Source organism: Diceros bicornis, chromosome 4, assembly GCF_020826845.1.
Source record: "Diceros bicornis minor isolate mBicDic1 chromosome 4, mDicBic1.mat.cur, whole genome shotgun sequence".
NCBI classification, from domain to species: Eukaryota; Metazoa; Chordata; class Mammalia; order Perissodactyla; family Rhinocerotidae; genus Diceros; species Diceros bicornis.
This window is the reverse complement of record NC_080743.1, coordinates 68,623,172-68,645,012: the sequence shown is the minus strand read 5'-3', so window position 1 is coordinate 68,645,012 and position 21,841 is coordinate 68,623,172. Positions and strand designations below refer to the sequence as shown.

The 21,841-nt window shown below is 51.6% G+C and overlaps 1 protein-coding gene across 4 annotated transcripts in view; it reads left to right on the top strand.

Moving 5' to 3' along the window:
• Positions 1–17,647, top strand: part of OLFML2B (olfactomedin like 2B) — a 37,276-nt gene extending 19,629 nt beyond the window's left edge. The window contains exons 5-8 of one of the 4 annotated variants that reach the window (XM_058539691.1): positions 2,829–3,054; positions 4,917–5,453; positions 15,818–15,994; positions 16,570–17,647. In XM_058539691.1, the coding sequence (XP_058395674.1) occupies positions 2,829–3,054; positions 4,917–5,453; positions 15,818–15,994; positions 16,570–17,171 (1,542 nt within the window). In that variant the 3' untranslated portion in view covers positions 17,172–17,647. Of the gene's footprint in view, positions 1–2,822; positions 3,055–4,916; positions 5,454–15,817; positions 15,995–16,569 lie in introns of all 4 variants that reach the window. The other 3 variants (XM_058539689.1, XM_058539690.1, XM_058539688.1) reach the window with 3 other exon arrangements.
• Positions 17,648–21,841: the final 4,194 nt, after the last annotated feature.

Here is a 21,841-nt window from a genome sequence, read left to right as displayed (position 1 = left end):
CAGACCGTGGCCCTGAGGACTTGGGGATGTAGATGAGTTTTTGGATGGCAAGTGAGTTAGTCCCGTGGTCACGGCTGTGGGCAGTGTGCCTTATTGTAAGGAAGAGCAGAGGTTCTGAAGGCAGGCGGCCCTGGTATGGCTTAAGAAGTGCCCCTCTCAGCCACTTCATTGACTGACCTTCAACCAAATTGCTAAATGACTCTGAGCCTCTCTTTCCTCATCTGTAAAATGTGAATAATAATATCTACCTTGCCCCATTGTTGTAAGTGTTAAAAATAATATAAAGGGACATGTCTTGCCGTAATGGGTGCTCACTAAATTGTCATCACCACAAGCCAAGTATTGGACCCCTAGTTGAGGTTACCTCACCAGGAAGAAATAGGAAGTGAGAGAGGGACAGGTGGCAGGAGTGAGGGCTCCCAGGACACGTCTGCCTATTTCTTCCGGACAGCTCTCTCGTCCCAGCCAGGGGAAGCTGGCAGAAAGGTGTCCCCTGTCTTCCAGGAATCAGAATCCGCAGTGCACTGAGGAACAAGGAGCACGTATTTAGGAACTACCATGTCTGTCGTGCCATCTGGATAAACTCTCTTGTTACGGGAAAACCAGTACAGACTTGGGGGTTTGGTTGGGAATGAGGACTCCGGGTTTTCTCCAGGCCAGGTTTTAAAGGTCACAACAAGAGCCAGATTTGCTTCTTCCTGTGCAAAGTGAGAAAGTTGGCCACGATAGCTGGGTCCCTGCCAGCTCACATTCAGTGACCACAAAGGTCCTGCTCTGCCCTCAGGACTCTGGGCATCTGAGGACAGAGGTTTTGTTTGCAAGTGGGCTCTGCTCTCGGGGCAGATTTCACCCAGATCTAGAGTTCCAGGATTTAAGGGAGCTCGCCCACCTCCTCCTGCTGAGAAGGGGGCTTTCATGGCTGAGGTGCCTGTAGGAGGCTGTTTCTTCGTTATTCAGCCTTTGGAGTCCTCATGAGAGCAGGGCTGGGCCACACCTCCCTGATGGAGCTGCTGCCCCTCAGGAGCTGGACCCGCCTGGGGGTGGCCCTGACTTTGAACACCCTGCACCCAAGCTCCTTTGCTTTCAAAGGTGGAGGATTGTGATCCTGGTTGGGGGGACATGACTAGATGGACCAAGGCGGGACCCAGAGACCCTGCCACACTGTGGACACAAGAGGTCACCCCCTGGGCAGCAGCTCTATGGAGCACAGGGTGGTCCTTCTGTGTGACCAGAACCATCATAGCAGTGCTTTCATGGTACCATCAAGATGCCCAGGTCATGAGCTACCTACTTTAAAGCATCATTTGATTTGACAAAATCCCAGTGCCAGTCACAAATGTACACAGTTCCTTGGGATCTGTTATGATTCAAAAATTCAACTTAACAAATATTAAGGAGCACACCCATCCAGGGAAATCAAAGATGAACAAGAGATGGTCTCCACCCTTCCAGCTGCTCCCAGTCTACAGAGGCGTCCTTAAATAATGTCCGTGGAAGGCAGGCTGGGAGAGGTGCCATAATAGAAGTACAGACTTGTATCCATTAGGAGTTGTGTTCAGCTTTGAGTAAGAGACCCAAATACAGTTCCTTAAACAACAGAGGGGTTTGTTGTTCTTTCCTGTAGAAGAGCTCTGGAGGCAGGCGGACCAGGGCTGCTATGGTTAAGTGCAAGATGTCCATCTTCAATAATCCCCTCCTGGTCACAAGATGGCTGCTCAGTTCCAACCATCCTGTCCATATTTCAGGCCAGAGAAATGAGGAAGAGTGCAAAAGATGCCTGGGCTCAGCGCCCCCCTTTAAGGAACTTTTCCAAAAGCTTTTCCTACCAGCTTCTGCTTATAATACTCTGCCGGCCAGAACTTAGTCCCATGACCACGCCCACAAAACCAATTTCCCATTAGTAAGGAACACGGGATTTGGGGAGTCAATTAGAAGTCTCTGCCACAAAGTGCAAAGTGAGGATTGGAAGGAAAAAATAATTCTGAATGAGAAGGTCTGGGAGTATCTCCTTGAGGACCTGAGATTTTAGCCAGGCCTTGAGAAATGGGTAGATTATCATCAGTAACTCTATGACAGGAAGAGAACGGCCTTCCAGGCAGAGAAGACAGTCTGAGCAAAGACCCAGCACCTCAGGAGAGCCAAGAGGTTCAGGAGTCAGTCAAGTGCCTGGAGTACCGAGGGCTTGGGGGCTGGGGACAAAACAAGAGAGAAGCATGCTGAGCTGGGGCAAGGTCAGTTTTTAAGAGAGTTTTAAGTGCCAGGCCAAGGACTTGGCGCTTTATTCTGCATGCCTTAGGGTTGGTTTGGGGCAGTCGGCTCTGATAGCGGACGTAGAGGCAATCATGCTTCATCCTGAGTGTGCATCTCGGTCCTCAGGCTTCATGTTTCAGCCTGGGCACCCTTGACCACACATGGATCTCACTGGAAGCAATGATACCAGATCTAAGGCACCCAGCATCCTAGGCCAGAGCTGAGAGGAGAACTGCGCTGAGAAGTATGGTGTGGAGGCTGGAGACAGATTCTGGAGCCAGACTGCCTAGCTTCATATCCTGCCTCTGCCACTTACTTGCTGTGGCACCTTGGGCGATTTACATAACCTCTCTGTGCCTCAGTTTCCTAATCTGTAGATGACATGATAAAGATAGCTCCGACCTCATAGGACTGATGAGAAGAGTATGTGAAGCCCGTAGACCAGTGCCTGGCTCCTAGGAAGGGCTTTTAGGATTAGTGCTGTTATTAGTATGGCCTGGGCTCCAGCACTGCCCCCACCTGACCCCTGCCTCTCGGACCAGTGACTAACCTTCCTTTTTGTCCCCACTGAGGAGCAGTATGAGGAGCGGTTTCTGCAGGAAGAGACCGTGTCCCAGCAGATCAACTCCATCGAGCTCCTGCACACACGGCCCCTGGCTCCGCCCGAGGTGGTGAAGCCACGGCGGCCCCTGCAGAGGCAGATCCACCTGAGGGGCCGGCCGGCCTCCAAGCCCACGGTCATTCGGGGCATCACCTACTACAAAGCCAAGGACCCTGAGGAGGAGAACGACATCGGGGAGCAGCGTGCGTTGGGGTCTGCAGGGCCACTCCAGGGGCAGGGCCGGGAGGGAGTCCCCATTTGGACCCTGTGGAGATGCACTTCCTGTGAGCATGGCCCCGTGGAGCCAGCGGTCACCTGAGAATTCCCCGTAGTTACAAATCATCCAGTTCTTGCCGCATTTCCTCACCGCTTGCTGAGTGGCCTTGGACAAGTCCCTTGACTTCTCTGGACTTGCCGAAGACCACGTGGCAGAGCGTGGCTGAGCTGGAAGGGACTCAGTGTCCTCCAGTCTGGTCCTCCCCATTTGCAGATGAGGACACTGAGGCTTGGAGGGGGAGTGACTCGCTTGGAGCCGCATAGTGGGCTTCTCCCATCTGTGCCTCCCTCCAGAGTCCCTGGGCTTCCCGACGGAGCCTCCAGCACCTCCCGTTTAGCTCCATCCTTCTTAGTTTTGCACAGAAAATAGATGTTCCCTTTCCCCTCATCTGTATCTTGTTTCCTTAACACTTCCTTTTCCTGTGTTCCTCCTTCCCCCTGCCGCCTCCCCTTTTGTCCTTCTTTTCCCTGCCCAGCCCCCCCAGAAGCCCCCCTCTCCTCCCCCTGCTCTGACTCTGCCTCCTTACAGTTTATGATCACCCATCTGATGGCATAATCATTTTGCCCACTTTTAGCTCTTGGTTGTCTTTTTTGCTGAGGAAGATTAGCCCTGAGCTAACATCTGTGCCAATCTTCCTCTATTTTGTATGTGTGTCGCTATTGAGTGATGTAGATCCACACCCGGGATCCAAACCTGCAAACCCCGGGCCACCAAAGCAGAGCACACGGAACTTAACTACTATGCCATAGTGCTGGCCCCCTGTTGTCTTTTTTTATTACTGATTTGTGGGAGGTTTTTTTTTCACGTATTCTAGAACAAGTCCTTTGTCAGTCATGTATTGCAAATATTTTCTCCCAGCCCATGGCTTGTATTCTCAGTTCCTTAATGGTATTTTTGACAAGCAGATAAAATCCAATTTACCAATTATTCTTTTTGTGGTTAGACCTCTTTGTGTCCTTTCTAAGAAATGTTTGCCTCCTCATATTCCTTCTCTGCTCAAAACCCTGCAGACTCCCCCATTTCACTCAGAATAGAAACTGAAGTCCAACAGCGCCCGAGCCCCACAGGACCTAGTTCCTGTGCTGTCTCTGACCTCACTCCTGTTACTCTCCCCTCACACCCTCTGCTCCATCCACACTGGCTGACTCACTGCTGCTCAGCCTCAGCAGGCATGTGCTGGCCTCAGGGCCTTTGCACTGCTACTCCTGGAATACTTTTCCCCCAAATAGCTGCTTGGCTAACTCTGTTGCCTCTTTCAAGCCCACTGAGTCCCATCCTGACCACTTTATCCACTACTGCAAGTTTCCCTTCTCTCCCAGTCTCTGGACCCTCCTCACTCTACTTGATTCTTTTTCCATAACACCATCAAGTGTACCATCTATCTACTGTTTAGTGTCTCTACCACTAGATAGAAGCTCCATGAGGGCAAGGGTCTCTGTTTTGCTCACTGTTGTTGTACATGCCTCATAAGTGTCTGCTGAATGAATGGACGGATGACTGACTTCCTCCCAGGTTTTGAAGCCCATGACTGTGCGTCCTCCTGGTGGTCCCTGAGTCCCAGGTGGAGGATAGCAGCAGGCTATTCAGAGAGACCCTACAGGAAAACCTTCTATCTGTGCTCCTTTTCACCTTCTTCTTCTAAACTCCAGCTAGGCTCCATCTCTAAATCAGGGCATCATGTTGAGGAAAGAAACCCTCCTGTTAATCTGCCAAATACCGCATGCCCTTGGTCATCGAACAGTTGTTCCTTCCCCCAAGTCACAAATGAACCTTGTGTTTGTTTCCCAGAAGACGAGTTTTTCAGCGGTGACAACGGACTGGATTTGCTGATTGAAGATCAGCTTCTGAGACACAACGACCTGCCAACTAGTGCCAGCCGGAGGCCAGCAGCCACCCGTCACGGTGCTGCTGTGACGACTGATGCTGGCACTCAGACCGCAGCCCTGTCCTCAACACAGCCACAGGCCCCGACCTCAGCTCCCGGCATCCCCGACCCTACACTCTCTGCCTCAGTTGAACAATTTTCAACACCACTCCAGACCACCTCAGTGTTGCCAGATCCCACAGGGGAGGCAGTCCCTGAACCTTCTACTCAGATACCAGCCACCACTGTGGCCCGCACAGCCACCCCACAACCTCTGGCCTCAGCTTCTCCGTCAGCGGCTCCTGGGGACGTATCTGTGGAGGCTACGCATGTGGCCCCAGTGCCTCCCACCACAGTCAGGATGGACTCGCTGGGGAAAGATGCTACTGCTGGGCAGGGCACAGCCCCCGCCAGCCCCACCCTGAGCCCTGAAGAAGAAGATGACATCCGGAATGTCATAGGTGAGTTCATCCCACCTGGCCTTGCTCTGCTGGTCAGCTCAGGTAAAAGGCTGAGCCTGGAAATAGGTTGAAAGGAGAGGGAGGAGCTGGGTGGTCAGACTTCTTCCTGAAGAAGGGCGAGTGGAGTTAACGCCATTGGTCAATGGTCTGTTTTAACATCTAGGGTTTATGTTCTCACAATGCATCAGTGATGAGAGTGGGAACCGCCTTTCTTTCTTTCTCTCTCTTTCTTTCTTTCTTTCTTTCTTTTTTAAGCTAAATTTTTTTTTTTTTTGTGAGGAAGATCAGCCCTGAGCTAACATTCATGCTAATCCTCCTCTTTTTGCTGAGGAAGACCTGCTCTGAGCTAACATCTATTGCCAATCCTCCTCCTTTTTTTTTTTACCCCCCCCCGAAGCCCCAGTAGATAGTTGTATGTCATAGTTGCACATCCTTCTAGTTGCTGTATGTGCGATGCGGCCTCAGCATGGCCAGAGAAGCAGTGTGTCGGTGAGCGCCCGGGATCCGAACCCGGGCCGCCAGTAGCGGAGCGCGCGCACTTAACCGCTAAGCCACGGGGCCGGCCGCCGCCTTTCTGAAATACATAGAAATCAATGGAGCCAAGATCTCGCCTTCATTAGTCAGTTCTATAAACCTTTGTCAAGGTCTTTCTGGGTTTGTGATGGGTGTTGGGTATTTGGTGATGACTAAGTTAAGTTTTCTGCAGTACGTTTACCAGGCCATGAAATAACAAAGGGATTCGGGGGGCTGGGGAAGAAATCCCAGAATAACAGAAGAGTGGGAGCAGGGGACTAACCAGTGCAGTGGGCCCCAGGGCACAGTCTCATGAGCCGGCCTTGGAGAGCCTGGAAACATCGTGGCATCGTGTGATAAACACAGTAACAGGATGGAGGAACAGAAATGGAAGAGGGAGCACCAACTTGGCCTGGCTGCTGAGAAGGCAGGGAAAGCTTTTCTGAGGAGGTCTTATTTGAGCTGGGTTTTGAAGGATGAACAGGACTTTTCTAAGCAGAGAAGGGAAGCCTTCTGGCAGTTAGGTCTAAAGGAGCAGGGATGTTCCAGAAGTGGGGAGAGTGCAGCCCTGTTCTGTGTCAGGGAGCTCCGTGGCCACAAGATGACTGAGAACAAAGAAGGATGACAGTGTGGGTGGAAGACAACCAGAGAAGGAAGTGGGTGCTGGCTACAGCTGTCTCTCAAAAAGAACTAAACCAAACATTCTTTAAGCCCCGCTGACAGTGATTGAAAAAGAACACTATGGAATAATAATTTCATCAAAATGCTTGTAGAAAAACAGACTTGAATTGACGGAAGACGTGGTTTGCCTTATTCCTATCTTGGACTTCTTCCTGTTTTCTGCTCCCTTAGCAGCCTCATTCCCAATCCTTCCTCAGAAAAAGGTGCCAGCTACTGCCAGAGACAAGGTGGTGGAAGGAGAACCTGCCAGGAGCCAAACACCTGGCTGTAGCCTGGTCTCTGCCGCTGACAGCTGTGTGACCTTGGCCAAACCCCTGCCCTTCTGTGGGTCTCAGTTGACATTAGAAATTTGCTAAAGACTCTTTCTCCCATTATATTCTATGGTTTTCAGCAGTAAGTTTATCAGGCCATGATACAGCAAGGGATTCTTACTGGGCGAAAATCCCAGAATAATGGCAGAGTTGGGAGAGGGAAATAGCGAGTCAAAATGGACCCTAGGGCAAAATCTCATGAACCTTGGCCTGGAGGAAGCTAAGCAAGAAGGCAGTTCTTGGGTCACAGAGGTTGGGCGGGAGCAGAAGAGAATGTTTTTCTTTTCCTTTCTTTTCCTTCTGTGGTAGGAGCAGGCTGACCATAGAGTAGAGGGCCAATTCCTCATGGCGTGGATAACCAATTATGAAGCTGCGAGTCCTGCTCAATTTCTGCAGAATGCCCTGGGGCCTGAGCAGAGGTTCCCACTTCCACGCCGGCTCTGGGTGGCGTTGACCATGCTCATCGGACCGCAGCCCTGAGCCCAGCACTCTATCTCCCCCGTTGCCATGGGAGTGAGCTCCCCGGGGCCCTCCTACCTCCACTCTTCACCCTTGGGTGGGAGGGACAGTTCCTCCGGAAACTTAGAAATCTGCCATCTGCCCCCACCGCCTGTCCGCAGGTGGCTGGAGTACTAACAGTGAAGACAGGCTACAGGTAGACCCACATACCTTGTACGTCCTGAGTGATGGTGTTTGCCTGCCCAGGAGCCTCTTCCCTCGGCAACTTCCTAGCCAGGAGTGGAGTTGCCCACTGTCTCCGCACCCTCCTCCAGCCTGGGTCCAGCACCCAGAGCCTCTCCCCGCCTTCCTCCCCTGGGAGTTGCCACCTGTGGGCTTTTCTGCTGTAACTCCCAACATGCACCTTTCTGGGGTTCTTAGCACTCTGTCCCCCTCCGGTAGCCTGACTGAGATGCTGATACCCAGATGGGAGAAACCCTGTGTCCTGGCAGCCACTTACCTGGTGGTAGGAGCTGGAGCTGGGGATACATTATCTCTTGTTATTCAATATTCTATTCAACTAGAATGACATCATCACAGAGGATGTAAGGTTCTGCTTAAAGACTAGCCTGTGGGGTTTTTCAGAAGAGCTGGGATTCTTGCCTCTTGAGTCCACTACAGAAAAAACACAGGGACATGGACACAGATGTTGTGTTTTCTTCAAATACCGAGGAGTGAAAAGAGAGGGTGGTGCAGCGAGAGGAAAGGTTTGGCTGTTCAGGCGATGTGGAGACTTAGCAAGTTTGTTTTCGGGAATCATTTTTAGTCGTTTATCGCTGTCAAGAGCCTCTCTCGGGCTACTGTTAGTGTGGATGGGATTTCCTTTCTGGAACCTTCTCTGCAGACCCCCTGACTTGCTTGTACCTGGCTGAGTAAGACCGTGATGTGCTGCACGTCCTAGTCAGTTAAATACAAATCATTTGGCTGAAACCAACATAGGCCACTGCTTTGCTGCCCGTGGAAGGTTGTTTGCTATTTAATGAGTCTGGCAATTTTGATTTTGAGCTATTTGAGACAAGGTTTCAAAAGGGGGCTGCTTTTAAAAGGAACATCCTATGCCACAGTTTTCAAAACTGATTTTGTGATGTCCTAAAATGTCGACCATCATCCTCAGGGGAATTGTAAAACTCGCAGAAAATTTTCAAAAACAGGTAAATTAGGATTTACTTTTGGTTGTGAAAACAAGCATTTGGCCAGAGTGTGGATCCAGGATGGAGAGAGGAAAGTGATGGGAGCCAGGGCTGGTGAAGGGAAGGGACCAGTCATCGTGTGCAGCTGGCTTGGGGAGGTCCGCTCAGGCTACTGCAGGGGAGGAAAATGGTTGTGCCACGTGGCCAAGGCTTTGCAGAGTCCCAGACTTTAACGACTACAATTCCTGATGCGTGTTTTAGAAGGGGCTGGTTTGGGGCGGGGGTGGGGAGTGAGGAGGGGCAGACAAAGAGAACAGTCAGAATAACGGCAATACCAGAGAAAGCCTGTCTCACAGCTGAATCTAGGAAAGATCACGATCTGTGAAGAATGTCTCCCCCACAAAGCGTACGACCTTAACAGTCCCGAGGCTTGGCCGGCCACTCTGCCTGTGGGTGTGAGAGGGCCAGCCTGCCTGCCGCGTGTCAGCGGGCTGCTCTGAGGCAGCGGGAGGAGGGCGGAGCTGGCAGGGGCAGGGGCAGTGCTGGCCAGAGCTTCCACGGCGCCCAGACTCAGGACCAGGAATTGTCCCAGTCAGCCACCCTAAGTCACTTGACAGGGAGCTCACCCATCCCCCAACTCCGCAGGTGCATTCTGCTCTCAGTCACTTTTCTGGTCACCTAACCAGCCCCCTCAAACCACTGGGAACTTTAGTCATAACACAGGGTCTCTGGCCCTAGAAACAAGAATATAAAGTGGAGACGTTCCTTGTAAATGGATAAGGAGTAAGGTCTATGCCTCTCTATAAGGATGAAGGGTCCACTCCTAATTCATTCAGTACTGCACCCTGCTGGCTGTGAAAGTGAGTGAGATGTGGTCACTTCCACAGAGGGCTAACCGTGCGGGGGCGGGAGAGGCAGGTGACTAAAGTGGCCAAGCACGTGGGAAGCGTGGTGATGTACCCGGTCCAGAGGGGGCCGTCATCAGATCTGACTATGGAGCTCCATCTCCAAGGTGGTCACCAGCTCACCAGCTCTCAGGACCCCTCCAGGCAGATCCGACAGCATGAGCCAGGTTGGGAGGGGGCAGTGAAGAAAGCCCACACATCCTGGCACATCCTGGGCAACGTGGGGAGAGGGACGGATTTCTGGCATAGAGAGCAAAGGGGCCTGATGATGAAGGGTATGAGAAGTCGAGAGTTAATTCTAAAAGTGGTAGAGAGGCTTCTAAGCAGGGGAACAGTATTCAGATTTCTCAGTTAAAGACAGACAGCACTGATGATGCGTAGGTGCTGCAGGCACTGGGAATATAGACAGACGAGGCAGCGGCCCCTCCCTGGAGAGCTCCCCAGTTTGTATATGAGACACATAAACATAATTGCCACTCAGGCAGCTGAGCACTGTGCTGAAGGAATGCATAGCGTGCTTTGGGGTCAGAGGGACTCTCTTCTGGAAAGAAATGCTGACCTAGCTATCTTAAAGGATGAGGAAAAGTTAGCTGGGCCGAGAAGGAAGGTGGCATTGCAGTGGGAAGGACCAGAGCTGCCGAGAGCACCAGAAGTGAACCAGCACGTTGAGGGCTGACTGCGTCATTTGTGGAGCTGAGTGCAACATGAAAATGTGGGGCCCCTAGTTCAAAAAGCAGGGGAATGTGCCATTAAAGGCAGCGAATATAAAGCTTTTTCCTTTCTTCTGTGGTGTGTGTGTGTCTGTCTGTCTGTCTCTCTCTTTTGGTATGGTGTTTTTTATTTGCTATTTCGTGTCATTGTAAGTAAAGAAATATTAAAAATTTAAATTATTAGCATGAATTTTACCATTCCTCTTTATATTTTGCAATGTCAGTTTTAAATGCAAATAGAAGATCATTTAACTCATAGGTGGAATCCACCAAAATGACACAATTCACGTTCCAGAGCTCCTACATACGTAGGAATTTTGTTCCTAGCAGAACAGTGGAAGTGTGGCACAAAACTCACTCATCTTTTTTGTTTCATTTCTTAATATGAGCACGTTTTACCAACACTCCCTACCTTTGACTTACCAAGTAAGGAAAGGCTAAAAAGAAAAGGAACTGTGAGTCACTGTATCTTTCCCTCTTCTATGTCATTTTTAGCATACGTTGTTGGCTGATACAGGGAAGTAACACAAGTAAGAAAGAAGATGATAGGGTTACTTGTTTATTCGTGTTTCTTAAAACGCTATTGTCTTCTTTCTACCTTCAAAGCAAGTTCAGGTTTGAATGGAAAGTGTAGCCTCTGGGGCTGTCAGGCCCACTCACTCAGTCCCAGAGGTGACACACTTACCTTGGATTCACTTTGAGTCTCACGGAACTCCCACACACAGTGGGTCCACCTGGAATTCTGTGTTCATTAGTCATAGCAAATGCTATATGCAAATAGGGGACAAGGAAGGCAGACACACACAGGGTGCATTCTCTTGTGTTCTTGCACGTGTTCCATTGTCCTATTAGACTTCACTTATAGAACACAAGTTCAAAGGTAAAATTCTTAAGAATTTCAAGATGGCAACAGCAAAGCGTTAATCCAGTGGTAATCCCTTCTGAGCCAGGGCCCTGTATGATGGCACAGATCACATGCCCATGAAGCCGGCCCTGGGCATGGCACCCATGGGGAGTATAGGCAGTTAGGTATGGGCAAGAGATAAGCTGGCAACCTGAGGGCCGAATTTACCCCAAGATGTTTTTACAGTCTTCTATTTGAATGCTTTCAGGTCAGGATGCTCTTCCAACCCACCACAGTCTCTGTTGCTGCCTAATGTCTCACTCTGGGCCTGCTTCACCTATTTCAGTTCCTGCCGGGCCCCTGGAGGCATTTGAATTTGAGAACTCGGAATGAAGGAGATGGCAGGAAGTAAGAGTGTCAGTGCAGGAAGGGCTGATGTGCTGTGTTAGGGACTTGAGGCTTCACGCGGTGGCTGGTGATGGTGAGTTAAGGGTTTAAGCAGAAAAGCAGCTCAGGACTACTGGGTGGGATAGGTTAGAAGGGGGCAGAGATGAGCCAGAGAGCATAACTGGCTACTAGACATTTTTCTCCTGTGTGTCCTCCTGGTTCCTCAACGGCATAACTGGAGTGATCCAGGCAAGAGGCAGTGAGGTCTAATCTAAGCCACAGAGGTGGAGAGAAGAGCAGAGAGGTGAAGAGGTGGGAGACAGACTGGCTGCAACGCAACGACCAATGGGAGTGTGGGTGGAGGAGAAGGGGACGTCAAGGATGACCAAGGTTCCTGGCTTGGTTAATAGGTGGTGCACCACGCCTTTCTCTAGGACAGGAAGTACAGGAGCAGCAGGTTGTGAAGCGAATGAATTCCATTTTTAATCCACTAAGTTTGAGAAACCAGGAGGACACACAGGAGAAAAATGTCTAGTAGGCAGTTGGATGTACAGTGCTCAGAAACAAGCTCTGGGCTTCGAGTCATCAGTAAGAGCTGAGTTTGCCCAGTGAGCGCAGGAGGAGTGAGAAGAGAAGAGGCCAAAGCGGAGCTCTAAAGGATGACATTTGAAAGGTGGGCAGAAAAGAGAAACCAGCCAAAGAGCTGGAGAAGGCGTGACCAGGGAGGTGGGCGGGCACCAGGAGAGCATGGTGTGAAAGCTGAAGTGGCTGGGTGGGTGACGGAAATGATCCACAGTTTCAGACCAATAACAGGCCTGACTAGAATAAAAGGACCGAGAGCATCCCTGGCGGGCGTGCACGAGCGTTTCAGGCAGCCGTCGTGCTGAGGGTTTGAGGAGTGTGAGGGCTCCCATCCACCCTGCGGGGATGCCTGCCAAGTGAGCGCCGCAGCTGAGAGCCCAGGAGGGCAGGGGAGCCTCTTGTTTGCTGATTTATTTTTTCAAGGTGGTGAGATTTGAGCAGGTTTATATGCCGAGGGGAAGAGCCCCTTCTTTTCAGACCCTGGGAATCTTTGAAGCAGGGCCAGCTGCCTCCCAGGACTCCTGATGATTAAATGAGTTAATACATAGAGAGTGCTCCGTCCATGTTAGCCGTCACCGTGCCCGGGGGAAACGTCTAAGATGAGTTGCCGGCAGCACTCTCTGTTCTCTGCAGCTCCTTTGAACTGTCTGCCATCTTTCTCTCATAGCCCTGGAAGAGGAGTCAACGTGCAGTGTGCTCTCTTCAAGGCTGAGAGTTTGCTGCCAAGGGTGGGAGCATCTGAACGACCCCAGATTCTCAGGGGTCATGATGAGTCTCAGGGGTGATGATGAGTCTGGGCCTCATGGTTTACTGACCTTCTTCCTCAAACTGGTCTTCACGTGCTCTCAAACCACAAGAGTCTGTCCCGCGTTCCTGCTTGTGCTTGGCTGCCCTTCGTGCTGCCAGCATATGCTCTATCTGTGGGCGAGTGGAAATACGTCCTGAGGTCCTGGGTATCAGGACTTCAAGGTTGCAAGCTGGGCCTCCCCTCTTCCTACAGAAATAAGGATGCCTGACTCCAGAAGCGGACTCCATCTATATTAGTTTCCTATGCCTCTTGTAGCAAATTATCACAAACCTAGTGGCTTAAACAACAGAAATTTATTCTCCAACAGTTCTGGAGGCCAGAAGTCCAAAATGAGTCTTACAGGCCTAAAATCAAGGTGTCAGAAGGGCTGGTTCCTTCCCGAGGCTCCAAGAGAGAATCCATTTCTTGCCTTTTCTAGCTTCAGATGGCTGCCAGCATTCCTTGGCTTGTGGCTGCATCACTCCTCTCTGTGCTTCCATTGTCACGTTGCCTCCTCTTCTCTAGTCAGATCTCCCTCTGCCTCCCTGTGATGAGGGTACTTGTGATTGCAGTGAGGACCCACCTGGATAATCAGGATACTCCCCATCTCAAGATTCTTGACGTAATCGCATCTGCAAAGTGCCGTTTACCATATAAGGTCACATTCACATGTTCCTGGGATTAGGACCTGGATATCTTTGGGGCCATTACTCAGTCGACCACGCCGTCATCGGAGCGGATTCTCAAGCACTCTTGGGAAGTGGATAGGGCATATATTATACTCGCTTTGCTGCTGAAGAAATGAAAGCTCTGTGACATTTTAGAGGCAACACAGACTTTGGAGTCAGTAGCAGGGCCAAGAACATGGCCAGGCCTCTGGCTGCAAGCCCAGGGCACATTCTATAGCCCCACATTAGGGCCCTGCCATCGCAGAGCCTCAGTGTAGGGATTTGGGGGGCTGCCCGGAGCGACCGACTACATCAAAACTCAGATGAGTCCTGGTTTCCAGGAGCTCATCTGTAGTTTCCATGCCTGGTCAGAGAGGTGGCATAGCCATAGCAACTGCCTGACAGAAACTCCTTGCCTCCCACCACGGCCATTGGTGGGCTTCCGGGGCGTGGGCTGGGTGCCTCTGGGACAGGGAGTTGGTGTCCTGGCTGGGCTTTGCCAGGGGAAGGGGGCACATAAAATACCCCTCCCTGGGGATGGCACACTAGGGCTCACCTCAATGCAGAGGGAGCATGGTTCCTCCACCGGCAGCCGGGGCCCTGCTCAGCGCCAGGGAATGAGATATTTTCCATCAGACCTCCACTCCCTGGGCTCAGCCAGAGCCTTCTATTTATTGTCTTGAACAGATGAGCTCACTTGTGGGGGAATGAGGCTTTGGCTGGTAGGTTCTGTTGTTTGTCTTACGGGGACTGAATCCCTCCCCGCTCTGTCAGACCAGGACCTAATAAACCCCACACAGAGCTGCCTGAACCCTGCCAATTGCACCCAACTGTGGGGCCTGCCTGGGAAACAATGTTCATCCCACTTCCAGCCGCCTGGCTGCCCCAGGCCTGGGGCCAAGGGCACAGCGCCTGCCCTGTCCTGCCAGTTTGGGCTCCTTCCTCAGACCACTAATGGGGGAGCAGAACGGATGGAACAGATTAGAACAATTTGGAAATAGGGGTGGCCTGGAATTTAGAGAACCCCAAATCTGAACTGTAGGCCTTTGTCCTCTTGTCTCAGGTGAATGTCAGGGACCAGTTATTCTCATCACTGTTGCCTATCTGTGCACCAGTCTTGGGGCAAGTGGGGGGTGTGCTCCCAGGAGGAGTGGGGCAAGTGTGAGAGCCGGATTCATCTGCTTCCCCCTCGCCCCTCCATCGCCCTCTTCGCATGTCCTCGCTGACCCACTAGTGCAGTGATAGAAAGAGTAGTGCCCTCAGTAGTCTCGTGTGATTTCAGTATCATTCACGACCCTGTTCAATAATAATAGTGCGTAGTAAGTGTTGCAGGCTTTCGACTTGGTCTAGAACCCAGCATGGTTCTAGTGGCTCTTTAGGGCCTCTCCTAGGCACCAGGTCACTGCAAAGAGCCACTCAGGAGGACATTGCTGAGTTTCTGTCCCATTAAGGCATACTTGACCTTTGAAGAAGGCCCTATAAACCAGAGTAAGCTCCTTATGTGGGAACTTGGTCCCCTGCCTCTCCAACTCCCCAGAAGGGGGCCCTGGCATCCTGCCCACAGTAGTGACAGGGGCATAGGCTTGAGGTCAGCTCTCTAGGACCTGGCAGGTGGGCCTCAGGGGCATGAACATCCACTGCTCAGTCCGGTCTAGCCTCTGCTGGTGGCCTGGGCCGAGCGCCTCGGGGCAGCTCAGCATCTGGTGGAGCTCCATGTTCCTGGTCACAGCCGGCAGATTCCTCACCTCGTGCTGCCGTGTATTCATCCAAGTTTCAGAACATCTGTTCAGTGCCTACGACATGCCGCATACTGTGTGTTCTGAGACTGAGGACACAAAGAGGAAAGCCACAGACCCCGCTCCCTCCGGGCTTATGTTGTGGGTGGGGGTGGGCTTGGAGGGAGGAGAGGGATGCAGAAGCATCGCTGAGATGTAAGATGGCACATCCTGTAAGAGAGGCACATTCACAGTCCTATGGGAGCAGGATGGAATCCCATAGAAGGATAGAATTGTTTTTCAGAGGAGGACGTGGTGTCAGAAAAGGACGTTGGAGCTTAGATCCTTGAGGGAGGAGTTTTTAGGATTGAGAAGTCAGAGGACAGCAGGAGCAAAGCATGGTGGCTTGAAAATGGCCCAGGATGGCAACAGTGGCTGGTTCCACAGGAGTAGAGTATAGGATGGGTGAGGGGACTAACGGGAGATGATGCTGAGAAAACAGCTGGGGTCAGGTTATACAAGCTGTTGGGGCCTGCTGGGGAGTTCAGACTCCAGTGGGGGAGCCAGCAAAGGTTTCAGGGCTGGGGCATTCTTCAGTCATCCCTACCCCTCCATCCACCTCTTGTCCATCAGGAAGGTGCAAGGACACCCTCTCCACAATCACGGGGCCGACCACCCAGAACACATATGGGCGGAATGAAGGGGCCTGGATGAAGGACCCCCTAGCCAAGGATGAGCGGATTTATGTAACCAATTATTACTACGGCAACACCCTGGTAGAGTTCCGGAACCTGGATAACTTCAAACAAGGTATGTGTGATGGGTCCACTCAGGGGGTTTCCTCCTTCCCCTCTGTCCTCTGTTGCAATCATGTCCAGATCTCTTCAGGTGGTGACAGTGGGCAAGAAGGGCGACACCTTCTTCTGATGGTGAAAGGACCAACCCTCGTAGCGAAACGCCCCCCTTCCACCCTCCCTCACATCCTCTGCTCGCTCATCTCTCAGCTCTGCCCCTCCTTCCCAGGCCCTGGGACATGGGACAATCTGGAGTCCGGTCCAGAAGACAGTGGTGAAACATCCTCCCTTTCCCACAGCCCTTAACAGTTTATAAACCACACTCACGTAGGTTAGCGCCCTGGATCCTTGAAACAGCTCAGTGAGGTGGATGGGAATCGTGATTTCTATGTGGCAGATGAGGGTGCTGAGGTCCGAGAGGTTAAGCGGTTTGCTATACAAAACTAGATAGTGGCAGAGCCAAGACACAAGCCCGGGCCTGCAGACCCCTGGCTGATTGCTCGTCCCATCACATGAGGCTGCCCCAGTCCTGGCGGGCAGGTCGTCTCTGCGCCGTTGCCCTGAAGCCTCCTGCCTTCTCATGGCCCGCAGGTCGCTGGAGCAATTCTTACAAGCTCCCCTACAGCTGGATCGGCACGGGCCACGTGGTGTACAATGGCGCCTTCTACTACAACCGGGCCTTCACCCGCAACATCATCAAGTATGACCTGAAGCAGCGCTATGTGGCAGCCTGGGCCATGCTCCATGACGTGGCCTACGAGGAGGCCACGCCCTGGCGGTGGCAGGGCCACTCGGACGTGGACTTTGCTGTGGATGAGAACGGCCTGTGGCTCATCTACCCGGCCCTGGATGACGAGGGCTTTAGCCCGGAGGTCATCGTACTGAGCAAGCTCAACGCCGTTGACCTGAGCACGCAGAAGGAGACCACGTGGCGCACGGGGCTCCGGCGGAACTTCTACGGCAACTGCTTCGTCATCTGCGGCGTGCTGTACGCCGTGGACAGCTACAACCAGCGCAACGCCAACATCTCCTACGCCTTCGACACCCACACCAACACACAGATCGTCCCCAGGCTGCTGTTTGAAAACGAGTATTCCTACACCACCCAGATAGACTACAACCCCAAGGACCGCCTGCTCTATGCCTGGGACAATGGCCACCAGGTCACCTACCATGTCATCTTTGCCTACTGACACCCCTGTCCCCTCAAGCAGAAGTGCAGAGGGGTTACTGGCACCTTGTGTGTGTGTGTGAGTGTGTGGGTGTTTTTGTGTGTAGATGGGTATGTATTGTTTAAAAATATATATATTATTTTGTATAATATTGCAAATGTAAAATGACAATTTGGGTCTATTTTTTTTTTATGTGGATTGTAGATCAATCCATATGTGTATGTGCTGGTCTCATCCTCCACAGTTTATATTTTTGTGCAAATGAACTTCTCCTTTTGACCAGTAACCACCTTCCTTCAAACCTTCAACCCCTCCAGCTCCCAGATCTCGACCACTGAGTTTTCATCATCTGGGTCTTGCAGGCAGATGGCACAGGAGCAGGAGTGAAGGAGGCAAGAAAGAAGTGCTAAGGGGCGGGAAAAAAATTTATGTATTGGAGAAGTTTTAAAAACCCAGAAAAATGCTTTTTTTTTAATAAAGAAGAAACTTAAAATCACCCCAAAATGCGTTTTTGTTTAATGCTGATATGTCTGGTGGGGAATTGGATTCTTCTAGAAGGAGATGTGGTCTGTGTTCCAGCTCCTCTCCCCTGCTGATACGGGGGCTTCCTTGGGTGGGGGCGGGGATTTGGAATGAGCTGATTCGTGTGCTCGGTTTAATTTTGTGGCATTGATCCGTTCACTTCTCTTCTACTGTCAAGACCAAGGAAGCAGCAAGGAAGCTCTGTTCTGCTTTTTTCCGGTCATTTTACCCGAGATGTGGGAACCTGTTCATTCCTTAGTGCTCCTTCATGTGGCCTGGTGGTAGGCACTGTTGAAAATACGAAGCTGAGTGAGACCTTGTTCCTGCACTTCCTTAAGCAGCTTATAATCTTCTTCTCTTTCCCCCCATAATCCTCTCCTCTGCCTCATCCTGAACATTCGCATTCAGCCAGGCTTTCCTTCCCACCTTCCCTTCCAGGAGAGGGGCCTGGTTCTGAAACTAGGTCCCTGAGGGAAATATTTGCAGGACAGGAAGACCTGCTGCCCCTCCCTGAACACAGCCGAGCCCTGTGCGGTGCCTGCTGCCCACAGGCGTGCCCTTTCCTCCACGTTATACAAAACAAGAGACAGAAAATCGGAAAAAGCCTCAACAGGTGTCTCCTGTGGTTGTGGGAAGAGGACAGAACCGAAGGATGATGTGGGAGACAAGCACATCGTGTCACCACACTGTCCCCACTGCCCCCCCTTTAGGGAGCAGCTGCTGCCTGGCGAGTCCTTCTGTGCAGACCTCAGATGCCCTGCACTGCACGCTGCCCCGTCAATTCTTGTGCTGCTTACATCCCCCTGCATGGTGGACGGCTTCCACCCCGACCCTGCTATCAGCTTCCTCCACTTACACTATTCCAAACAATAAATCTCAAGACGACGTCGCTTTATCTTGGGGCTGTTTGGTCAAATTTTTCTGAGCAAATGCAAGTGCCTGTCTGGTTTGGTGGCAGCAGAAGGGTTGGAGGCAGGGAGATGGTGTGTCCAGGGTTCAAAAAGGGTTTGGTTGATGATGGTGGTAGTGGAGCTGCCCGTGTTCAGAGGCCTTGCCCAGCCAGAGGAGGGAGCAAGCATTCCCTCCCGAAACCCAGGCCCTTCTGTCAGGCTGTAGGTCGGAAACCATGGCAGAGACTCAGCCTGAGCCCCAGATAGGGCTGCTCCGAGGGAATGTGGTCACCTCCAGGAGAGTTGCTGGTGGGGAACTTATGTCCTGTGGAAATGTTAACTGTCTATCTATCTATCTATCTATCCCTTATCCATCCATGTAAAGTGATGTATTTACAGTTGTCAGACTCCTGGACCAGGACTTGTCCCCACCCACCCCCAACCCCCCGCCCCAGGGACCTCATTGCTGGGTAGCCCAGAGGCCAGTGCTGGATATTTGCCCCTCGACCACCTGTGCCTGGCCCCAGCTTAGGCTCTTTGCTGCTGGGCCTTTCAATCTGCCCACTCTTCAGGTCTCTGCATTAACCTCCTAAAAGCTGGCCTGCCCTGCAGTGTCCAGAAAGGCCTCAGACTTCAGGGTTCCAGAGCTGGGTGGTCTGCACAGATGGGCCTCGGGAACAAGCAATCAGGTCAGTAGGAAGTGGTCAGGGCTCGGTCAGGGCCCAGCTGTCATGCACAATAATTAATTCTGGGAGGCCCAGCTCGCAAGGTGTAGGTGCAGGATTTCAAGACATAGGCTGTCTCCCTGGAAAGCAGGGGCCGGGGCTGAGAAGCCTCAAGGCGGAGGGGCAGAGCAGGGGTTGGGCAGCAGTACCGCCTAAGTCGAAGCGAGCAGCTGCCCTGTCCATGGCCAGGATCTGTGGGCCCAGGACGGAGGCGGTCAGCAGAAGAGGAGGGCAGCTCCCCACCTCGGTGACTCTGGGATCAGGCTCCATCCTGGAAACGCATGTGGTCAGTTATCCTGCGGTGGCTCCTCCGAGCCTCCTCCTGACCCCTCTGTAGGGCGTCCTCACTTCCCGACCCCCCCAGTGAGGCAGTGGGAGAGCCTCACTGCTGGGAGAGCGAGGAGGCCACGAGGAACAGCCCCTGGGGATGCCAGCTGCCACGTGTCTGGGTGAATTCACTGCCCTGGGGCCCAACCGCCCACTCAGCCAGGTGAGGCCCTGCTCCCCAGGTGCCTCCAACATGCTGGAAGGAGGAAGCGGAGGAAGGGGTGGCCGTGCCTGCAGGGGGGTGACCGCAGGCCTGAAGCTGGGTGGTCGGAAACAGCTTCCGTGAGCACACCCAGGACTCCTCCAGGCAGCTTTCTCATCATGGGATTCAACTTTGGAAACACAGGACTTGGAGAACCGACTTTCTCAGAAGGTTGAAGAGGCGGAGCAACGGCTGGGTTGTGTTCCACCTGCTGCCAGGCCTGAGGTACGTGACCTCCTCCACCCTCCTGGGCTTTTCCCTTACCTGTAAAACAAGGGCGGCTTTTCCAGCTCTCAGGCCTGCTGGCTGAGTCTTCTCTGAGCTTTGTACCCCCACCTAACCTAGGGCATTTTAATTGCCATACTGATGGGAAAATCAATTTACTTTTAGTTTTCCAGTTAAAGTCTTTCCCAACAGTATCATTTTCAAAAGTAGAGAAAAAATGACTAATGACTCATCCTTTATTCTTTCTACATTCATTTATTCATGCAACAAATATTCATTCAACAAATATTCATGGAGCCCCCATTGGAGATCCTGAGTGACCGAGACAAAGTCCCTGACTGCACGGAGCTTGTGTTCTAGAGCAGGAGAGAGAGAAGAAATGCATTTATGTGTGATATGACAGGTGGCAATAAAATCAAGCAGAGAAAGGATAAAGAGAAAGATGGGAGAGAGGGAGAGAGTGGCTTTTTGTACAGGCAGGTCACAGAAAGCCTGTGTGGTAAGGGGACATGTAGGCAGAAGACAGTGAGGGCTGAGCATGCAGACCCTGGGGGCTGACAGCAGGGGGCAGGATGGAGCAGAAGCCCTGAAGCGACCCACCCACCCACCCACCTACATCCTCCCAGAGTCGCTCCAGGCACTTGGGGAAGCTGGTGGAAGCACCTGCAACCACCCCAGCACCTCGGGCAGTGAGCAAGTTTATTCTGCGGCCGCTTGCTATGCGCACACACCTGAACACAACTGGGTGATGGCGTGCGGGCCTTCTTCCTCCCGGCTACCACCCAGTGAAGAGGGCTGTCTGCTGGAGGAGACTGTCTCCAGGGCCTGGGTCTGAGTCCTGGCTCCCCCACCTGGCATTCGTGTGACCTCACATAAGTCACTTAGCTTCTCTGAGCCTGGCTTCATGTGTAAAAAGGAGCACAGTCAGCCTACAAGGAGGGTAGATTCATGGAAGATTCAAGCAAAGCAACGCAAGTAAAAGTGAGAAACACATTATCACTATCCAGGCTCGAGTGCTTATCTTGATTCCTCAAGCCAGCTCCTCTCGTGGACTTCCCTGATGATCTCCTGGTCCCCTGGGATACAAGCTTGATGGCCCTTTTTTTACTCCACCTGAGATACTTTCTTTCTGCACAAGGCACGATGGGAGGCAGTTGGTGCTCATGGACAATTCTGGACTCTGCGCCGTTCTGGCTGTGTGATCTTAGACAAAACGCTGACCTTCTCTGAGCCCTCGGTGAGGGATCTGTCATATACGGCTGTTGGGGACTTCATGAAACAACATCTAAAGTACAAGGCAAACAATAGGCGCTCATTAGTTTTTATCGTGACAACTTTTCAATCATTCAGAAAAACAGAAAGTATAATGAGCCCCCATATCCCCACTACCAAGATATAACAATCATCAATATTTCATTATATTTGGTTCATCTGCTTTAAAAAAATTTGCTGAAATATTTTAAATTAAAAACATCATGACATTTTACCCAAACACTTCAGAAAGCATCTCTTAAAAGAAGGACGTCTTTCTACATAACCTCAATGTAAGAGGATTAGCAATGATTCCTTAAAATCAGTAACATTCAGTTTCCCCAGTTGTCTCAAAAATGTCTGGTACATTTGGGTCTCTGAACCAGATTGATCAATGTCTGCACATTGAATTTATAGTTTTGCATCTTAACACTCTTTCTCATAAACTTTTTATTTTGAAATAATTTTAGATTTACAAAAAAGTTGCAAAGTTAGTACAAAGAATTCCCAAACACCCTTCACCCAGTTTCCCCTAATGTTAACATCTTA